Source organism: Lissotriton vulgaris, chromosome 2_1 (genome assembly GCF_964263255.1).
Source record: "Lissotriton vulgaris chromosome 2_1, aLisVul1.2, whole genome shotgun sequence".
Classification (NCBI taxonomy): Eukaryota; Metazoa; Chordata; class Amphibia; order Caudata; family Salamandridae; genus Lissotriton; species Lissotriton vulgaris.
The window spans coordinates 254,922,253-254,942,267 of record NC_141687.1 but is presented as its reverse complement, the minus strand read 5'-3'; the positions used below and the strand labels follow the sequence as shown (position 1 = coordinate 254,942,267).

Below are 20,015 nucleotides of genomic sequence, written 5' to 3'. Positions count from 1 at the left end.
CCAAATAACACCTGTTATCTAAATCAATTTTCTGTGCCAGATAACACGGAGGTGCTGAGAATCATCCGTAGCATACAATCAGGCTCCCCCAAAGACGTAGCTCGCCCCAAGATCTTCAAAAACCAGACTGAACTACTGGTAAACCATATAAGCCATATGGCTAAATTATCCTTCCAGACGAGCCACGTACCACAAGACTGGAAAACAGCGCAGGTTTCCCTATCAGGAAAAAGGCCAATCTCAGTATAACCCAACTGGACAACTATCGTCCTATATCGCTCCTACCATTCTGCGCTAAGGTGGTGGAAAAGATAGTCAATGCCCAACTGATAAAGCACTTAGAAGAAGGCCACCATCTCCACCCCTCGCAGTTAGGATTCAGAACATACCATTCTACTGAATCAGCTCTTCTCTTTTCCACGGAGCTATTAAGAGGCAGAGTAGATCAGGGGATGACAGCTGCGCTCCTTCTATTAGATCTGAGCGCGGCATTTGACACCGTCTCCCATCCCATACTACTCTCACGCCTTAACGAGGCTGGAATTGATGGCCTGGCTCACGAATGGATGCGCGCATTCCTGGCTAATAGGCAATTCCAAGTCAATTGCCCTCCTTTCAAATCGGAAGTTCGAGCACTCAGACATGGGGTGCCGCAGGGCTCAATTTTGAGCCCTACACTATTCAACTTGTACATGGCACCCCTGGCTAAGATAGTTGAGGCATATGGGGTCGAGATAGTGTCATCCGCGTATGACACTCAGCTAGTGGTGACACTATCTCGACAGCCCAAGGAAGCCTCAGCTAATTTCTCGTCATGCCTCAGCGACCTAGTCAGATGGATGAATACCAACTGTCTATGCCTTAATGCAAATAAAACTGAGCTTCTTGTGTTGGGGAAGACCCCGTCCATCTGGTCGTCTGCATGGTGGCCATCTGAACTTGGCGCCATACCAAAGCCCTCCGAGCAGGTGAAAAACCTAGGGGTCAGATAAGACTCTACTCTGTCCCTTGAACACCACACTAGAGGGATTGCAGGCAAATGTTACGGAATCCTTAAGACTCTACGCAAAACCCTGGACTCCCTCTATGCAACTAATAGGAAAACTCTGATCCATGCTCTAGTAACACCCCATCTTGATTACAGCAACTCACTGTATATGGGCTTGAGCAAAAAAGGTCTTCAGCGCGTTCAAAACGCAGCTGCCCGACTGGCACGTAACCTATCTAGAAGGTCATCAGGGAAACGTGCCTTAGCCACCCTTCACTGGTAACCCATACGTGAGCGCATTACATTTAAAACAATGTGCATGACTCACCGCATTGCCCAAGAAAAAGGACCAATATACCTCCAAAAACTCCTGACCAAGTATCAACCCAAACGACTCTTAAGATCCCAAGGCTGTATGCTCTTTCAAGTGCCCAGAATTTACCGGGCACGTATGGGCAGTAGATCTTTTAAATACTTGGCCAGCAAACAATGGAACTCACTACCCACTGAACTCAGAATGGAACCATCAGAAAAAAAATTCCGCCAAAAACTAAAAACATATCTGTTCCCGAAAATATGAGCCTCTTTTTTTCGCCCCCCATCAGTTTTCTCCCCCTATTTTCCCAGTATCAGTCCAGTCCATGTTCATAAAGCGCGGGGACACACTGTTTTCTAGTGTAACGAATATGCTACTTACCAGTAAGCATCTGTTCTTGGCATGTAGGGCTGCTGACATTCATATCTGTGCATAGATCGCCGCCTAGTGTTGGGTCCGGATGATCGCACATTGTTGTCCTGGAAGAGTCTTCTTAGTATCATGAGATTGGTGGCTCCTCCCCTGGACTACAGTGCGCATGGGCATCGACTCCATCCTCAGATTGTTTTTAGCCATTGTGGCCAAGATGGAGTGAAACTATGTGAATGATGACCATGCTAGAAGTATGTGTGAATGCTGCAGCCGCTACAGGCGCCGGGGAGGAGGGCGGGCGATATGAATGTCAGCAGCCCTACATGCCAAGAACAGATGCATACTGGTAAGTAGCATATTCGGTTCGAGGCATGTGGGCTGCTGAATTCATATCTGTGCATAGAATACATAGCAGTCCCTCCATTGACGGCGGCCGCCTGTGCCAGCTACAGCAGTTTGGAAAAGTGTTTTTAGAACAGCCTGCCCTACAGCTGCCTGCTGTTTGGAGTGCACATCAACACAGTAATGTTTTGTAAATGTGTGTGTGGTAGACCATGTGGCTGCTCTACATATGTCTTCCAAAGGAATATTTCCAAGGAAAGCCATGGAGGCCCCCAACTTTCGGGTGGAGTGGGCCCGCGGTGGAATGGTGAGAGTGCACTTGGCTTTCTGATAGCAGATCTGAACACATTTAACGATCTACCTGGCTATACCAGCCTTGGAAATGGGGTTGCCTTTGTGTTGTGGCGCAAAGGCAACAAATAGTTGTTTAGTCTTCCAAAAATCTTTGGTCCTATCAATGTAGTACATGAGGGCCCTCTTGACGTTAAGTGTGTGGACCATCCTATCCGCAAGTGACTCTGGATTTTGGAAGAACACAGGTAGTTCTATAGTCTGGTTGATATGGAACTGAGAAACTACCTTAGGAAGGAATTTAGGGTTAGTGCGAAGCACCACCCTGTTGGAATGAATTTGAATAAATGGCTCTTGGATAGTTAGTGCCTGGAGTTCACTAACTCGTCGTAGCGACGTAATCGCTATAAAGGAAAGCCACTTTCCATGTCAAGAACTGAATCTTACAGGAATGCAGTGGTTCGAAAGGGGGACCAATCAGTCTGGTGAGGACCACATTTAGGTTCCACTCGGGAGCTGGTGGCGTCCGCGGAGGAATGACTCTTTTGAGTCCTTCCAGAAAGGCTTTAATGGCAGGCACCCTGAAAAGTGAGAGGTGCTGTCTGTTTTGGAGATAAGCAGCCATTGCGGATAGATGTATACAAATGAAAGCATAGGCCAGATTACATTTGTACAGATGTAAGAGATAACAAATGATGTTCTGAATAGATGCATCCAGCGGGTTAATGTTGTGGTCTGCACAATAAATGACAAACCGCATCCATTTCGCCGCATAGCATGCTCTGGTGGAGGGCTTTCTTGCCTCCCGGATTATGTCCATACTGTCAGGAGGTAAGTTAAGGTAGCCAAACTCTAAGACCTCAGGAGCCAGATCGCCAGGTTGAGCTGTTGCAGATCTGGATGCTGAATGTCGCCATGGCTCTGCGTCAAAAGCCTGGGCGTGAGGCGCAGCCTTTGATGCGGTACCACGGACAGTTCCAGAAACGAGGTGTTCCATGGTTGGCGAGCCCACGTAGGAGCAACCAGGATGAGAGTAATCGAGTGCTGCTTCAGCTTGCGTGCCACCAGCGGTATTAGAGGTGCTGGGGGAAAAGCGTACGCAAATTTGCCGGACCAGTTCATCCATATCGCATTGCCCTGCGACTGTGGGTGTGGGAACCTGACAGCAAAGCTTGGGCATTTTGCGTTTTCCTTTGTGGCGAACAGGTCTATCTCTGGATGACCCCACCTTAGAAAGTACGGGTGGAGTACTGATGGATGTATCTCCCACTTGTGCATCTGGTGGCTGCACCTGCTGAGCAGGTCCGCCATCTGATTGTCCTTGCCTGGGAGGTGTTCTGCCATGAGGAAGATGTTTCTCTGAATGGCCCGCTTCCACATGCTCTGAGCCAGATGAGACAACTGTGGAGAGTGTGTTCCTCCCGGTTTCTGAATGTAGTACATGGCCGTCATGTTGTCCGTCCGAATCAACACAACATTGTTGCACAGATGTACTTTGAAAGCTTTCATTGCCATGAAGATAGCCATCAGTTCTAGAACATTGATGTGCATCTTCCTTTGCTGTGGTGTCCATAGTCCCTGCACAGTGTAGTGGAGTACATGAGCTCCCCAACCCTGGAGAGAAGCGTCCGTTGTCAGAATGATCTGTGGCACAGGCTCTTGGAACGGTCGTCCCTTGCAAAGGTTTTGTGGATTCCACCAATGCAGAGAGTTGTATGCTCGACCAGTCACCAACACTAGGTCTTTCAACTGTCCGTGAGCCTGAGTCCACTGACGTGTTAAGCACTCCTGAAGCGGACGCATATGTAGTCTTGCGTGCGGGACTATGGAGATGCAGGAGGCCATCATGAGTATCAACTGCATGAACACTCGCGCTGGAAGCGAGTGTCGAGGTCTGAATTTTTTCATCAGCGATTGAATGCTGCTGACCCTCACTGAATTTGGCTGTGCTGTGGCTGCCAGAGTGTTTATCGTCGCACCCAGATACTGCCGTATGTGGGCGGGTAGCGGTGGGACTTTGGGTAATTCAATGAGAATCCCAGATCGTGAAGAAGGTGAATGGTGTGGGACATGTGGGCGGCACACTGCTGGGCTGACTTTGCCTGGATGAGCCAGTCGTCCAGATAAGGGTAGACGTGAATGTTTTGTCTCCTCAGGTGTGCCGCCACCGTCGCCAGGCACTTTGTAAACACCCTGGGTGCCGTGGTGACCCCGAAAAGGTAGAACCTTGAACTGGTAATGTTAGTTTTGGATGGTGAACCGGAGGTATTTTTTGTGTGACGGGTGCAGTGGAATGTGAAAATGTCCATCCTTTAGGTCTAAAGTTGCGAGAAAATCCCCCTGACTGAGCAACGGTAGGACTTGCTGCAGGGTCAGCATGTGAAAGTTCTCCGATAGAATGTACTGATTGAGGGGTCTGAGGTCCAGTATGGGTCTGAGGGACCCGTCTTTTTTGGTATCAATAAGTACAGTGAGTAAACTCCTGTGCCTCTTTCTTCCACAGGCACGAGCTCGATTGCCCCTTTTTGCAGCATGATGAGGAGCTCCTGTTGCAATAAGTGTAAATGCTCGGCGGACATAGGACGGTATTTTGGGGTATGTTGGGTGGAGTGGGTATTAACTCCAGACAATAACCGTACTGTATAAGCTGTGTGACCCACCTGTCTGTGGTGATGGACTTCCAGACTGGCGACAACTGTTGAACTCTCCCCCCCGACAGGTGTTGCGGGGCCGGGGGGCAGTGACAAGGCGTCACTGTTTGTTAGTGGCGGAGGATCTGGAGTTGTTGTTTCCACGACCTCTGCCTTTGGCGCGGTTTCCACGATATCCACCTCGACTCTGTTCGGTGTATGTGGTCTGCGTGCCGCCTTAATAGTACTGTGTGGTTTGGGAGAGCTGTCCTCTGGAAACACCTCTAGTGCTTGAGCGACGAAAAGAACCACCACGGAACTGCTGGGACTGTAGAGCCCCCATGGACTTAGTAGTTTCAGTGTCCTTTTTGATTTTCTCCAAGGTGGTGTCCACCTCTGGGCCAAATAGATGATCAGGGTTTACTGTCTGATTGAGAATAGTGGTCTGTATTTCTGGCTTGAACCCAGAGATTCTGAGCCAGGCATGTCGTCTCAGCATGACACTAGTGTTAATAGCTCTAGCTGCGGTGTCAGCCGCGTCTAGTGAACATTTAATAGAAGCATTTGATATGAGCTTCCCTTCTTGGATGAGCATCTCAGCTGCCTCTTTGTATTCATCTGGCAAGTGCTGTAACAGGGTCTCAAGTGTGTCGTAATGTGCCCTGTCATACCTGGCTAGAAGTGCCTGTGTGTTTGAAATGCGCCAGATATTGGCCGCTTAAGCTGCCACCCTTTTCCCTGATGCCTCAAACACCTTAGATTCCTTATCTGGGGGAGGAGCATCACCCGTCGTTTGTGAATTAGCCCTCTTCCGGGCATTAGAAACAACAAGAGAGTCCAATGGCAACTGTCCCTTGATGTAAGTAGGGTCTCCAGGCGCCGGTTTGTATTTCTTCTCAATTCTGGGGTTTATCACCCTGGCTCTCCTAGGCTCCTTAAAGATTTCCCCAGCATGCTTCAAGACACCCTTCAACATAGGCAGAGTCTTGACAGTCCTCTCTGAGACGGAAAAGGTGTCAAAAAGAAAGTCCACTTCAATGGGGTCAGCATGGAGCTGGACGTCGTGATTCTTAGCTGCCTTTACAATGAGGGCATTAAACACAGCTGAATCCTCAGTAGGTGACATTTTTACAGCATACATTGGAGTGTCTGGGGCAGAGTGAGGATCACCTGGGTCAGCAGCAGCTGCCCAGGGTTCATTGGTATCATCTGGCTCAGTGTATACAGGATAGCTGTATTCATCCTCATCACCTTCCCCAGTGTCCACATCTGCATAAGTGGGTGAGACATCATGGCCACGTGGAGAAACCGGTTTCACAAGAACAGGTGTCGAAGTAGAGTCCTTTTTCTTCTTCAGTGGAATTTTATAGGACTCCATTGGCTGTTCCGGGGCGATTTTCTGCTTATAAAGGGAAAGTCTGCCTGTTTCGGCATTGATAAACTGCTCCTGTTGCTCTTCCAACGAGGATTATCGATGCTTCAAGGCCGGGACCACTGTTGTAGACTTCGGCACCGAGGACACCTTCTCGGGCACGTTGGTGGCTATTTTATGGGCAAAAGCCTTCGGCGCCACTTTCGGCGGCAGCGTGAAGTGAATGGGTGTCGACGTCTTCTGAGGTTTATTGACAGGCTTCGAAGGTGGAGGATCTTTAGGCCCGACACTTGAGGCCTTGTCCTTGATGCGCTTTAAGGAGTCTGCCACTTGCTTGGAGAATGAGGCGGACGGCTGCGTCGACTCGACGGAATCCTTCGAGGCACCACCAGATGTGGACTCGTGGGTCGGTCCGCTCTTGGCCGTGTCTTGTCGACGCGGAGGCTCGAGAATCTTCGGATCACCGAGCCCTTTGTCGGCGCCGATTTGTTTGGCTCGACTGCCTTGACCTTTGTCTTCGGCGTGCTAGACTTCATCTCGACGCCCTTGAGCGGTTTCTTTGGGTCGATAATATCCTTCTGCTTCGTCGGTGCCGACAGGTCCGAGGACTTTGAGCCGACCAAAGCAATACGCACTTTTGGTTTCGATGGAGGCATCAGTGCTTTCACGCAGGGTGCGGCTCCTTAGCAATGTCCGAAGCCGAGCCCGAAGGCGGGGCCGTAGTATTTATTGGAAGATCTTGGGTAAGGCCTAGTGGCGATCCCTCGACCTGAGCCTTCTGAAGCGTTTCGGCCCCAATGTCAGTTTGAGTTAGATCCTCGCTTGAGCTATCTTCCATGGCCCCAAAGGCCCCATCGTCGTCTCCTACCTCGTCGACGACTTCTTCCGCTTCGAGCATTTCAGCATCCGCGTCGTAGTTGGAGTCGACCTCCGACGCGGGATTCAACAGGTTCTCCCAAACCTCCTGGTCAGCTCCTTCATCATCCCCGGCATCGAATATGTCCACAATGGCCGGTGCAGTCTGCTGGGCTTCCTGGCGCGCAGCGCGTCGATGCAGAAGAGTCTTCTTGGATCGAAAACTGGACCAAGCCATGCAGCTGGCTTCATCATGATCCGGCGACAGACACTTGTTGCACACCGGGTGGACGTCGATGTGGGGATACTTGGAGTTGCACACGGGAAATCTCTTGAACGAACTCCGTTCCATGATGGTTCTTTGATAAGGCCTCTGGCGTCGACTGGGCCTTCAGCGTCCAAAAGCACGCGGCTCTTCTGGAAATCCGGCTCGGAACTGAGCTGGAAGAATCGGGCACCGAAAGCAAGACTATAACGATGAAAACTTAAAGGCCTTTTGGCCTTAAGAAACTTTTATATCGATTCCGACTAGAGTGAACCAATATACATCCGAACCCAATGGCGGAAAAAAACAATCTGAGGATGGAGTTGATACCCATGCGCACTGTAGTCCAGGGGAGGAGCCACCTATCTCGTGATACTTCGAAGACTCTTCCAGGACAACAATGTGCGATCATCCGGACCCAACACAAGGCGGCGATCTATGCACAGATATGAATTCAGCAGCCCACATGCCTCGAACCCAGGCGCTATATAAAAGGCTTTTAAAAAAAAAAAACGCTCCAGAGGTACTGAAAAAGAAGACTGGCTTGATGTGGGGACTTCTGAAGATAAGACAACAGCCTATTAACTATCACTAGCCATTGGGTTCTGATAGGATGGAAACCTGTGCTATAACCTTAGCTGGAGTGAGTATTTGAGCGCTGCCTCTCACTACTGTGTATGACCTTGCTCCCAAGAAACTGTCACGTTATTAGTGGGATTAGAGGGAAAATTGCCCTCCTTATTCCCCCCATTTGAGGATAAGGAGCATTTGAACGACCTCCCCCAGGTCACAAAATCTGAACTTTGATTGTGGCCCCAAGGCAGTAAGTGTATCTGTCATCCGCTTAGATCGGTTGCTTATACCCACTCCAAAAGATTGGCTGGAATAGTGAATCAATTGAGAGCATCAGGCTGCAATGCAGCTACCCTGTCCCATCTGGCCTGTTGGAGGGAGTACAGTGCGATATTAACTAGGTTTCATTTTTGGTGCAAGAGTGGCTTTTGCTCTCCTCTTTAAGTAATGCATATAGACTGCCATTGGCTTCTATACCGCCAAGATTTCCAAAATCTGTTTTAGTTTACATTACGTTGAGGAATTCATATTTCTTTATCCATTTCTTGTCATTTTTATTTACTTTTTTTAGCTCCAAATAGCTCTTTTCACTAAACTGGCTTCAGAATGTTATAGACTGGTTGCTTGACCTTAAGGTTTTCCTTGTGCCACCTAAATACCTTACAACCATTTCTCAGAGGATCCCCCAGCTGCTTTGGGCAATAGCTACTAGGAGTAGGCCTGGGTTTACCGAAGAACCTGGTTTACCTAACCAGGTTTGGATTACTAGCTGTGGGGTGTACAAACATTGCAATCACCAAGTGATTACTCCAGGCTCCACCATTAACAATGTGCCATGCTAAACAAACCCTGCTGAAGTTTATTCAAACACTGGTCTCACAACTGAACATTTTGTTAAGGTGAAAAAAAACATAATTCATTAGAGGACACTACAGGACATGGTCATGTTTTGATTGCTTCCAATGTAAACAGAATTTGGTAGTTCACTGTAATAACAATAACATGCTACAAAAATAGTGAATGAAGAAAGAGCTGGCATAGTTTGACAACCCTGGAACCCATGGACCTCTGGGGCCACCAACATGCCAGAAACCATAAATACTCATACTTCTCAGGTACCTATAAAGTATTCTCCAGACTGAATTATAATCTAGTCCCCGTAGGAGAGGTAGAGGAGATAGAGAGGACAGACTACCTGGCCTGGGGTTTGTCAAACCACTCGCCTCTCTGGCTCAAGATAGAGGCACGATCTCGTAGATCTAAGACGAGATGGAGGCTGAATGCCTGGGAATTGAGATGCGAGACAATTGCTCAAGAAATCAGAGTGGATGCGGAACTATACTTTAAGAAAAACAATCATTTGTGTCATCAGCTGTCACGCTATGGGATGCATACAAAACTGTACTACGAGACAGGGCTCAAAACATTATAACGCACAAAAAGAAGAAAGAGGTGTGAGTGATAGAAGCTTTAAAGAGAAAACTGGAGGAATTTCTCTATTATGTGCAACATCTCAACAGTCCGCAGGGAATTTCAGGCTTTGGCACACTAAGAGGCGAAAACCTTGATCCTGTCCACCCAAAGCAGCCTATATTATATAGATGATAAAGCGGGGCGACTACTGGCGTGGCTGGGCAGAAAGGAGGTAGAGGCTTGATGGGTACACACTATGCAGAGTGAATGTGGCGACTCCTCTACCACAGCGCAGAAGACTGCCAAAGCATTTGCACGATACTAAGCTGACCTTTATAAGGCCCAACCATTTGCTGATCTCCAAATCTCAAAAAACACCAACAAAAGGAAGCTGGGGTTAAAAATTTCAATATTGATATTTTAGTTGGCATAAGAAAATGGTCCCGATTAGGGCCTACTTCGATGGAATGACAATCCCCACTCTGACACCAGATGACCCACTGGCCCTAGAAGAAGAAATTACCCAAGTGGAAGTATTGGCTGCTATAGGCAAGCAAAAACCAGGGACTACCCGTTGCCACATGGTTACTAGCTGTGAAAACATTACTCCGCCATAAAGCCAATCATGTTTTATGCCAAAGAGATCAACCAGATTTAATCTCAGCAGGTTCTACAATTGGTTGGAGACAGAGCAATCAAGAGAGGACCCTAATTTATTCCTGTCCTTAGATGCCAAGAAGGCATTTGGTGCCTTTCATTGACCCTTCCTGACTTATGCCTTACTGAAATTCAGGTTTGGTCCAGAGTTCTTGGCATGTATAGAGCTTCTCTTTAAAGACCCGGTGGCTAGAGTGAGAGTGTATGAAGAGATTTCCACTGAATTTCCCCCTGAAAGGGGCACAAGACAGGGATGCCCCCAACCCCACTATTATTTGCCCTCACAGTTCCGTATAGACAGCGAGGGGTTCAAATATTTGGGCGTATACGTGACCTCGAATATGCCTTGATCGTAATATTGGAGAATACTTGAGGACTTCCATTGAGACTTAGAAAGATGGAGATCACTGCCCCCAACGCTTCAAGAGAGGGCCACCATGTATATGATTATACCATTACCAAAACTCCTTTCTATCCTCCAAAACACTTCTTCAAAAGACGTCTTCACCACAATAGAGGGAGAAGTCCTAACGCTACAATGAAACGGTAGGACACCCAAGAGTGGCATTACAGACACTCCAGAGCAATCAGTATATTAGGGGGAATAGCTCTTCCAGACAAAAGGGCATATTACCGGGTGGCACACTTAGTGATCAACGACGGAGGTCACTTACATGGAGACCACCGACCTATGCACTAAAAAGATGCCAATTTCATACCCACACATTCTTACACTACCTTTATGAAGGCAGGGGGTTAAAGCAGTTATTACCAGCAATTCAGAGGACTACAGAAGCCTGGAAAGGATCAGAGAGACGGACGGGGTGGGAAGCACGATTCACTTGCGAACCCCCCACCCTCCTCCCTTTAGAGGAATACATCTTTAGGAAATTGGGAAGCTCAGGGTATTTCGGACATGGGACACAATTGGGATCTCCAAACTGGGAGAAAGTGTGAAAGATAAGAGGCCGAGTAGATTTCATGGGGAGAGTATCTCCAATCATAAGACAGTTTTCTGTGTACAACATAAATGAATGGCAACAGATCGTCAGTGAGGTGAGAGGACACAGGTTTTGCTGAATGGACAGCTTTTCATAGATATTTTACCCCAATTTGGTATAATTGCTCTAGCAGTGCATGCGTTTGACAGGATATAACTGTGGATTCCCTAAACCAGAAAAAAAGACATGCATGGATTTAACGAGAAAAGTTTCAAGCAGGTTGTCACAGACACAAGGCATCCTGGATGGGAAATTCCATCGGTTACAATTATCAGATCATTAGAAAGGACAACTTTTTCTCATGCACATGAACTACAACGAGTGGAAAACAATACAGACACACAAATATGATTAGCTGAGTGAATTTTGAACATGGGATCGATGGACTCTAGTCTCTGAAGCAGAAGTAAAAACCTATATGCTCCTTTCTGGAATCTCAGCTCCACCAATCATCAGCTTCTCCATAGCCTGGTATGTAACTAACCCCCACTAAAGTACAGTTTTGTTGTGCTCCCAGATTAGCAGAGCCTTGTGATCTGCTAAAGGGTGTGGGTGGGAGCCTGGACAACACAAAGCTATATAAAGCATCTCCACGAGGTTATTGATATTGAATTCACTTGTGGAAAGAAACAAATCAGACATCAAGTCAAATGATACAATACATGCCCAATAGAATTTTTTCTTTCATGAGATGAACTGATATAAACATTGCATTTTGAATCCCTATTGACTGCTTTACAGAACTGATACTACAGGATGTTTAACTGAGATTTTGGGATTGCACAGTTCCAAGTTTAACTGATATTGCACAGTTCCAAAGACTTGGTAACACTAAACCACTCAACAATGAATTAACATTTTAAATTTCAACCTCACTCAGCTCCAAACACCCACAATGGGAAACTAATTCAAATTATAACCCAAGTCTGTAACATGAAGCTGCAATAGGAATAATGTGTACTTCTACGGAAGTTGTTTTGACAAGGTTGATAGTCAACTACGAAAATGCCAGTGACACAGCATTTTATTCATTTAATTAGTCTTTTGATGAAAGAAACCTAAAACAATGCGATCTTCATTCGTCTATCATACATACATTACATTCTATAAATGCCGATTTCAGTGCCTTGGACTACAGCTAACCGCAGTAAAAGTGGTGTGAAAAAATAAATGTGCAAAGCAAATATGCCTGATCTTCGGGCCTATTGGCTTTGGCCAACTCCTTTTGGTAATGCATCGGCAAGATGTTGTGCAGCATGGCCAAAAGTAAATAAATAAATTATGAGACACAATGGAGCAACTTTGACTCATAATTTTGCTGGTGCATGCACACGTCATCATGTATGCATAAATAAATATGAAATTGTAGATGTGCGGAAGCGCTTTAAGGCAAAGGGGATGGCAGCAGTTTGCTCGCGAGACCTCTAAAATAAAAAAATTTAAACTGAGCGGGTGGGGAAGCACATTAGATTGAGTGTGGTGGGAGCAAAGTGGAGCAGGTGCGGAGGAGGGAGGAGCAGAAATGAGGGACAAGTAACAGAGGGTTGGAGGAGAAGCATGTGAGAGATAAAGCAACACTTAGAACTGGAGAGTTTGACAAGAAGAAATAGCAAACAAGACAGGTCTTGCAGCACACGAGGGAGACAGCAGCTCGGGCAGGTATTTGGGGGTGCAGAAGGCAAAAGGGAGAGAGCTGGAAAACTCATACAGTGGTAGACCAAAAAGAAAAAAGTTCGTTTTTATAAAGTAAGCAGTGGAAAGTTGGAAGCCCGCCAATCAGAGAGATGGTAAAAAGATGAGCTCTAGGAAAGGAAAAACAAAAGAATGACAAGCTGGGACAACCATCAAATAAGAAACAAGCAATTCAGAGTGCGAATAAAATCAGCCAATGCTAAGCAGTGGGTAGACTGAGCTCTCGATGAGCCCACAATAGGTCCCTTGCAACTAGGGAGTTGCACTGTCAGATAGTCTTAATAACCTTAAAAGATACAACCTACATACTAAATGAATTTCGCCTTGGTACTGGCACACTGATAGTGAAGCTCTAATTTTGCAGAGTCAGGAAAAAGGCGGCAATCATAAAGAAAGACCATACACTAGAAGAAAGCTGCAGTACTCAGAAATACAACATCATACCTGGCTTTTTTGGATGTGCCACAGGAGTAGGATGCATTTTTGCATCTCTAGAGAATCCATCCAGGTTACCTTTAATGGCTTCCAATGCATCATCTCTACTTTTCTCGCCAGTCTGAAACAGAGATTAAAATCTTTGAAAAACAAACAATTTTAACCCACAGTTCTAGAAAAGCTAAGTATGTTCTCAAGTGGTCGCACTTTGCTATTGTAGAAAAGTGCCCTTTTTGACATGGTTACCCCTACCACCCCCCCCCCCCCCCCCCCAACCCCCACCCCCTCCGACATCACCCGCACACACACACACACACTTTTTGCCTGGTATCGGATGCAACTTTGACTGAAAGTGTGCTGTGGTCCTGCTGACCAGCTTACCAGAACCAGTGTTCTTTTCCTAAACTGAACCTTTTGTTTCACAATTGGTACCACTTTAAGCTCCATGTAATTTCCTGGTAAATAGCACCCCTGGTACCTAGGGCACTGAGAGCGTCCCCAAGTACTGCAGCGTGAATTATGCCACTCTAAGGGACCCTCGCCAAGCTCATGCAAACTGCCATTGCAGCCTGCGTGTCTTGGTGCAGAGAAAAATGAAGAGTTGACATGGCACATAACCCCGTGTACCCTGCCTGCAAAACACTACATGTGGTATAGATAAGTCACCCCTACAGCAGGCCTTACAACCCAAAGGCAGGGTGCAGCATAATTCATATGTGGACATATCTAATTAGTAAGATTAGGAGGGGTGTCCAACGTAAACCAGCACTTCTAGGGTCAGGGTTATGCCCACTTCTCACAAGAAGTGGTCATATCAAGGATGTTGACACCCTAAAGATAGTCAGCCCACTGTCACTCTCCTTAAGGCCCCTAAATTGAGTATTTAGGTGGCACCCCTTAACCAAAGAACTCAGATTCGATGGATCAAGAGAAGAAGGAGAAAGAGTTACTGCCAGACAAGATCAACAGGAGAGCTGCAGACTTTTTGGGGTGAATCCCTGCCTGCTCACAACTCTCGACAGTCATAATAGTGACTCGTCCGGCAAGCTGGAGACCTACCAAAGCCTGCCAGTCCTTTGAAAATCACCTAAGACTCCCTTGGCATACAGGAGCTACTCCCCTGCAGTACGCAGGCACCGACAAGTAGAGTCCAGGCCACCGCCTTGCAGCTTACCGGCCGTGCTCGGGAGGGTCAGATATGTCTCCCTACGAGTGTGAAGACACCAGGACCCACCAGAGCCATGCAGCACCAATCCCCGGGGTAACGGACGCCCAGCACCAAGCACCAACAGTGAGGGTCCAGTTCAGATTCTCACTGCACCACAATCAAGCAGCCATCGAGGGACGTCAGCATCACTGAGACTCATTTTGTGAGTGGCCCAGCGGTCCTAATTTTGCCACTGCCAGGTGTATCTCGCTAACTGCGAGGATAAACTTTGTTCATCCGGCCCAACCGACCTAACAACTCTGCACCAGAGCCGCCAGCCCTATCTGGGGACCAAATATCCGGCTGTTCCCCTTGCGCCAAGGCCCCTCACGATCCAAGCTGCCGTTTGGGAGCTGTTGTACTGTCCCCAAGTCCCCCTTATGAGCCGGTTCTCCTTCTCTGTAGCACCCTGCCCCTGGCAAAACCTGAGCAGGTACAGATGAACTGCTGGTAGTACTTTGCACCATGGCCCACTATTCTCCAAAACCCAGAAGGTGAATCCCTTTGCTAATAACTTTGGCGCAGTGTGATAAATCTTCACAACACTTTTTTTTTTTTTTTTTTGGTAGACCTTCATTGCAAAGATTACAAGTACACAGCAACCAGCCTACAACCCATTGGCAGGGCCGGTCAACTTGGTGGTGATGAAAAAGAAACAAATATATCGCCATATCGAACAGTCCATAATGGAAATGCAAAGATAGTGTCCTTCCGCTCTTCAGGTGTTACTTGCATCTTACAACATCAATGTACACAAGAGATGTGGTCTCATTTTATGTTTTATACAGTTAACAATTCAACATCCCAACCACCCACCACCCCACACCCCGCGAGTCAGGTTCCAGTAACTGCACATAATACTTTAGGGTTCAGAGCGAGCATCATACACCATTTAGCTGTGTAGGACTTCAAGGAACCGCATCTCAAAGGCACCCATTTATTAACAACTGCTCGCCAAGCATGGCGGCACCATACATCCACCCTGCCCCACGACTCCACAGGGAGGCAGCCAACGATAGTCCGTAAATTAGAGAAAGTGCAACCTATATTCATCACGCCTCTACAGTGGTCCCCCCAGCGCCAATTTACCCCGAACCGTCTTCCCCTATCAGGGAGCCATCAGGCACACTGCTAGAGCTTCCGTCTGTATCCAAAGATGTACGCCGTAAATGGGCTCCAAATATCGCGAGGGCGCGAATTTGCAGGGAGCCCCTCATGATAGCATACCAGTTGATCCCTACAATACGCCATGTCCTGCAGCCACAATCATATCTCCGGTGCGCGCCTCCCTCCCCAGGCCATAGCTACTCTACGTTTAGCAATCTGTAATGCCAATAGTAGCAATCGTCTCACCTTAGCAGGCACTCCCGATGCAATACCCAACAGGCAGAGACGGATATCAAGCGGAACCTCAACCGATGTCATTTTAGATAGGGCATCTGTCACAGCAATCCAGAAATCATACACCTGTGCACAGCCCCAGGCCAAGTGTACAAAGTCCGCCCCATCCGCCCCGCATCGAACACACTGAGACGTCTCTCGCAGACCAAACCTCACCAGCTGCATTGGGGTGTAGTACCATTGATGTAGAAACATAGTGTATCAGGCGAAAGTTGCCGTTGGCCACAAAGCTTCCAGTCATGGAACAACATTCAGCCCATTCATCATCCGTGAGCGGACAGACGGTCTATCCTGTTTCCTGTCTAATACTCCATCCAAAGTGACATTGAAATCCCCCCCACAGATTATAGCCGACGGTGGCAACAGATAGACCTTATTCCACAAACGGACATAGAAGTCGGGGTCATCAGCATTGGGGCCATAGACATTGATGAGCGTAACCAGCGTACCACATAGCCTACCATGTAGAATAATATAACGACCCTCCTCATCTATTTCCTCGTGTATTGAGACAAAGGGCACATTTTTCTTGATCAAAATCATGACCCCTCGAGCATATGCTGAATAGTCGGAGGCCAGCCGAGTACCTGCCCACTGTTTCAGCCGCCCTTCCCCGTAGGTGAGTCTCCTGTATGAAAGCCACGTGTGCCTGTTTAGAAAGGCCAGCATCTGCCTAGTTTTCTGTGGACGATTTAGTCCCCTCACATTCCAGGTAATGTAGGTCAGCTTAGCCCCCCTGTTCATGAATCCAGAACCCAAGTATAGCCTGAGAGCATTTGAAAAGGTGCAGTGCCCCACTCATAGTACATTTATCGTCCCCCAGCAACCAAACATGACTCAAGTTCATTTCCGCCCCACCCAACCCCGGATCAAAATATAGAGCACAAATCGTCCTGACGCTCAAAAACCGAAGTCCCAACAACCCCCCACCACCCACTTCAGCACCCCAAACCTGCCAAAGCTGTCCCCTCCCCCAGAAACCCCAAAGCCCCAACAAATCAACCATTAATGTGTAGGGATCTCCCTTATGACGGGGGCGCAGAGTCGCCCAGCTCTCGCTAGCGAGCTAACGAAGAGCAGACCGTGAACATATGTGAGCATCCCACCCCCCTCCCCCCCACCCGACAGCAGCAAAAAGAGCCTGAATTGCAGTGTGTAACAACCCTCAATCACTGTCAGAAGAAGAGCTTCATCCCCATCGCCCTCCCTTCGCAGTACATGACAAAAAGTAGTGCGCTTCAACACAGTGCTTGAGAACCCACAGATAGTTCAGCTGCGGACTTAATGGCACAATGCAGGCCCACCCTGACGCAGTCACCCCCCTGCGCAAATCGGCCCATGAGACCCAGGCTATTGGAAATGCAACAAAAGGAATGCGGAATCATCTAGTCTCAGTAAACCCAAACCACAATATAGATATAGGTGCTCGCTGATAAAGGGGAGTGTCACACAATCAGTGTCCTAGCATGTCAAGATTGGGCCTACTCATCATCAGGAAGCTGTGCAACAGTCCGTGATCGTCCGCCATTAGCAAGGACCAATCGTGAGCACACTTACGCCACCTCCTCCTGCAGAGCGTCCTCGCCGTCCGGCGCCATGTTGGAATCCCTTTTACGTTTTTTCTGTTTCTTGGCGTAGTCCATGGCTGCCTTAGGAGAGGCAAAAATCTTGTTATCTGAGGGAGGCCCAATCCGAAGTCTAGCCGGGTACAGCATGGCGTAAGGAACATTTTCGGCTCGTAGAAGCTGTTTTACTGAAGCGAACTCCTTACGCTCTGTTTGCACCGCAACAGTGAAATCCGGATAAAATTCCAACTTATTACCCTGATACTCCACAGTCCCTTTTTCCCGGGCAAGGCGCAAGATAACATCGCGGTCCCTGTAATTGAGAATGCGGGCAATGATAGGTCGAGGCTGCGCCCCCGGTACTGGTCTCTTCGCCAAGGAGCGGTGCGCGCGTTCCACGTTGAACACCTTCGATAGCGTGTCAGCCCCAAAAATATCCACCAGCATACGCTCCATAAAGTCCTCCATTCTGCCCACATTCATTGATTCCGGCAGGCCTGTGACGCGGATGTTGTTGCGTCTGGACCTCCCTTCCAATTCCTCATTCTTAGCCTGTATGACCGCCAACACCCGCTCCATATTAAACACTTCCGTGGTCACCGTGGCCAGCCCATCCTCAGTGGCGGACACCCTCAGCTCCACCTCGCCCATGCGTTCGTTCTGCCGGTCAAACTGCGTTGCCATGTGGTCCAACCTATGGTTAACCGATTCCATGGTGCCTTCTATCGATTGGAGTGTCTTTTGCATCGTCATTAAAGTGGCCTCGAGGTTAGGGGTGCCCCCAACCGCCCCAGGGGGGTCATTGTCCGCCGGCCCCTGCGAGTTGGATAATGCTGTTTTCTTCGCATCAAAGTTGAGCTTGGGCTGGTTACGCTCAGGCCAGCCCATCTTGTGTCTCTAGGTCCTGCGACCAGTCCAGCAGTTATAGTTCAAGGGCAATACCCTAGCGTCCCGCTCTGTGCAGGGCCTTCAATGCAAAGAACAGGGTAGCCAGAACCCGCCAGATCACACCGGCCGCTTTCAAAATGTGACCTCTGTCTGGGATCCAAAGCTCTGTGCAATGGCAGCCAAGGCCTCACCTCCAGGCCTCGTAGCAGCGCACTCAGCAGCCCGTAGTGTAGGCAGCGACCCCCAACTCATGTGCAGCGTCCAGGAGTGTGCTCCCCAATATCCCACTGTCGGCGTGGCCGTCCCGCCCGCGTCCCCGCCAGTCGAGGCTCGCCCAGCGCGGCCTAACGCGGTCCGGAGTCACCTCCGCAGCCCCGGGCTTGCGTAGCGCCCCGCCGCACTCACCGCTCCCAGCTGGGCCGAGCTCCAGGCCTCGACACGCTCGCTCCACTGTTCCGCGTCCGGGCCTTCTCCCACGGACCCCAGCTCTTGGCACCGGCACCTCGTCCGTCCCCGTGTAGCGAGGGGAGCACAGTAATTCCGCTAGCCTGCCGCCGGTCTCAGGCCGCACCGCTTCCCGCCTTCAGAGCCAGCCACGGCGCCGCTCCGCCAGAAAAGACGGTCAGCGTCCCGCTCAGTGGCTGCAGGACACCTCTCCGCTCACCGCTCCGCAGCAGCTATGGATACCCGTCAGGGTGGGAAGGTGTAGAAGCTGGAATCGCAGGATAAATTAAGGATATTTCACGGTCTTGGCGGAGCCTCACGTATGTGCGGCCATCTTGCCTGGCGCCCTCTAGCGCCCCCATCTTCACAACACTTTCCCCAAAAAATTGTTCATGCACTTCAGCTCCTTCCTGGAAAGTTTGAGTGATCCATTAAGAGGCTGCAGAGAAAAAAGTGGGAGGTCACAAAACGCTACTTCCCCATGCAATTTTCCATAGGACAATTGAACAGCGATACAGTGATAACAACTGGACGGGAATTACACCAAATTTGGCAGAAAATTAGATCTTGGTCCACAAAGTGTGGTTTGTTATTTGGTGTAAATCCGTTCAGAAATTAAGCTTCAAAGCTTCGTAAATCTGAATGGTTTGTATCATGGGACTCAAACAAGAGTCCTGCAACTTCAAATAATAGAGCGATCTGATTGACAGATAGGAATTTTTTATCCCCACCGACGGCAATCGCTCCAGCAGGAATAGAAACGCTATTATGAATTCCTGCAGGAGATTACGCTATGATTGGCTGGCCGCAACATGAAGAGAAATGTTGTGTTGGCCATTTCAGGATACGGGGGCTGCTGTGCTGAGAGAGGCGTGACTTGTTAAACTTTTCATTTTCTCAATATCATAAGGGTACTATAAAACCAGAAACAACATCTGCAGGTCACAATTAAGAGGACCAGCAATATCAGGAAATACGTAGATTTAAGATTCGTTTTAATGAACCAGAGGCTCTCAACTGACTCTTTGAAGGCTCCAGAGTAAACTCTAATGAATAGTTTGATCATCTACTCTATTATATATTTTTTCATACTTATCAACGTGCTCTCTAATGGACTACCCACCTGAGGCTCTCTGAAGAACTAAATAGAAGGACATGGAAATAGTAGAACTACTCTGAGCCACAGCTAGGCAAGGTACAGGTTTTTAAAATTAACCTACTTAGTTATAAACCAGTGACCGAGTTGTTAAAGAAAGTTAAAAAAAAAGGCAAAAAGGTGCACCCACAGGTTTATGTACTGCATTGGTG

The 20,015-nt window shown here is 48.3% G+C and overlaps 1 protein-coding gene across 8 annotated transcripts in view; it reads right to left on the bottom strand.

Annotated features, from left to right (window-relative positions):
- SYNRG (synergin gamma) overlaps positions 1–20,015 on the bottom strand; it is a 515,412-nt gene that overhangs the window by 400,574 nt on the left and 94,823 nt on the right. For all 8 annotated transcript variants that reach the window (XM_086954875.1, XM_086954876.1, XM_086954879.1 and 5 more), the window contains one exon: positions 13,212–13,323. In XM_086954875.1, coding sequence (XP_086811001.1) covers positions 13,212–13,323 — 112 coding nt within the window. The remainder of the gene's footprint in view (positions 1–13,211; positions 13,324–20,015) is intronic.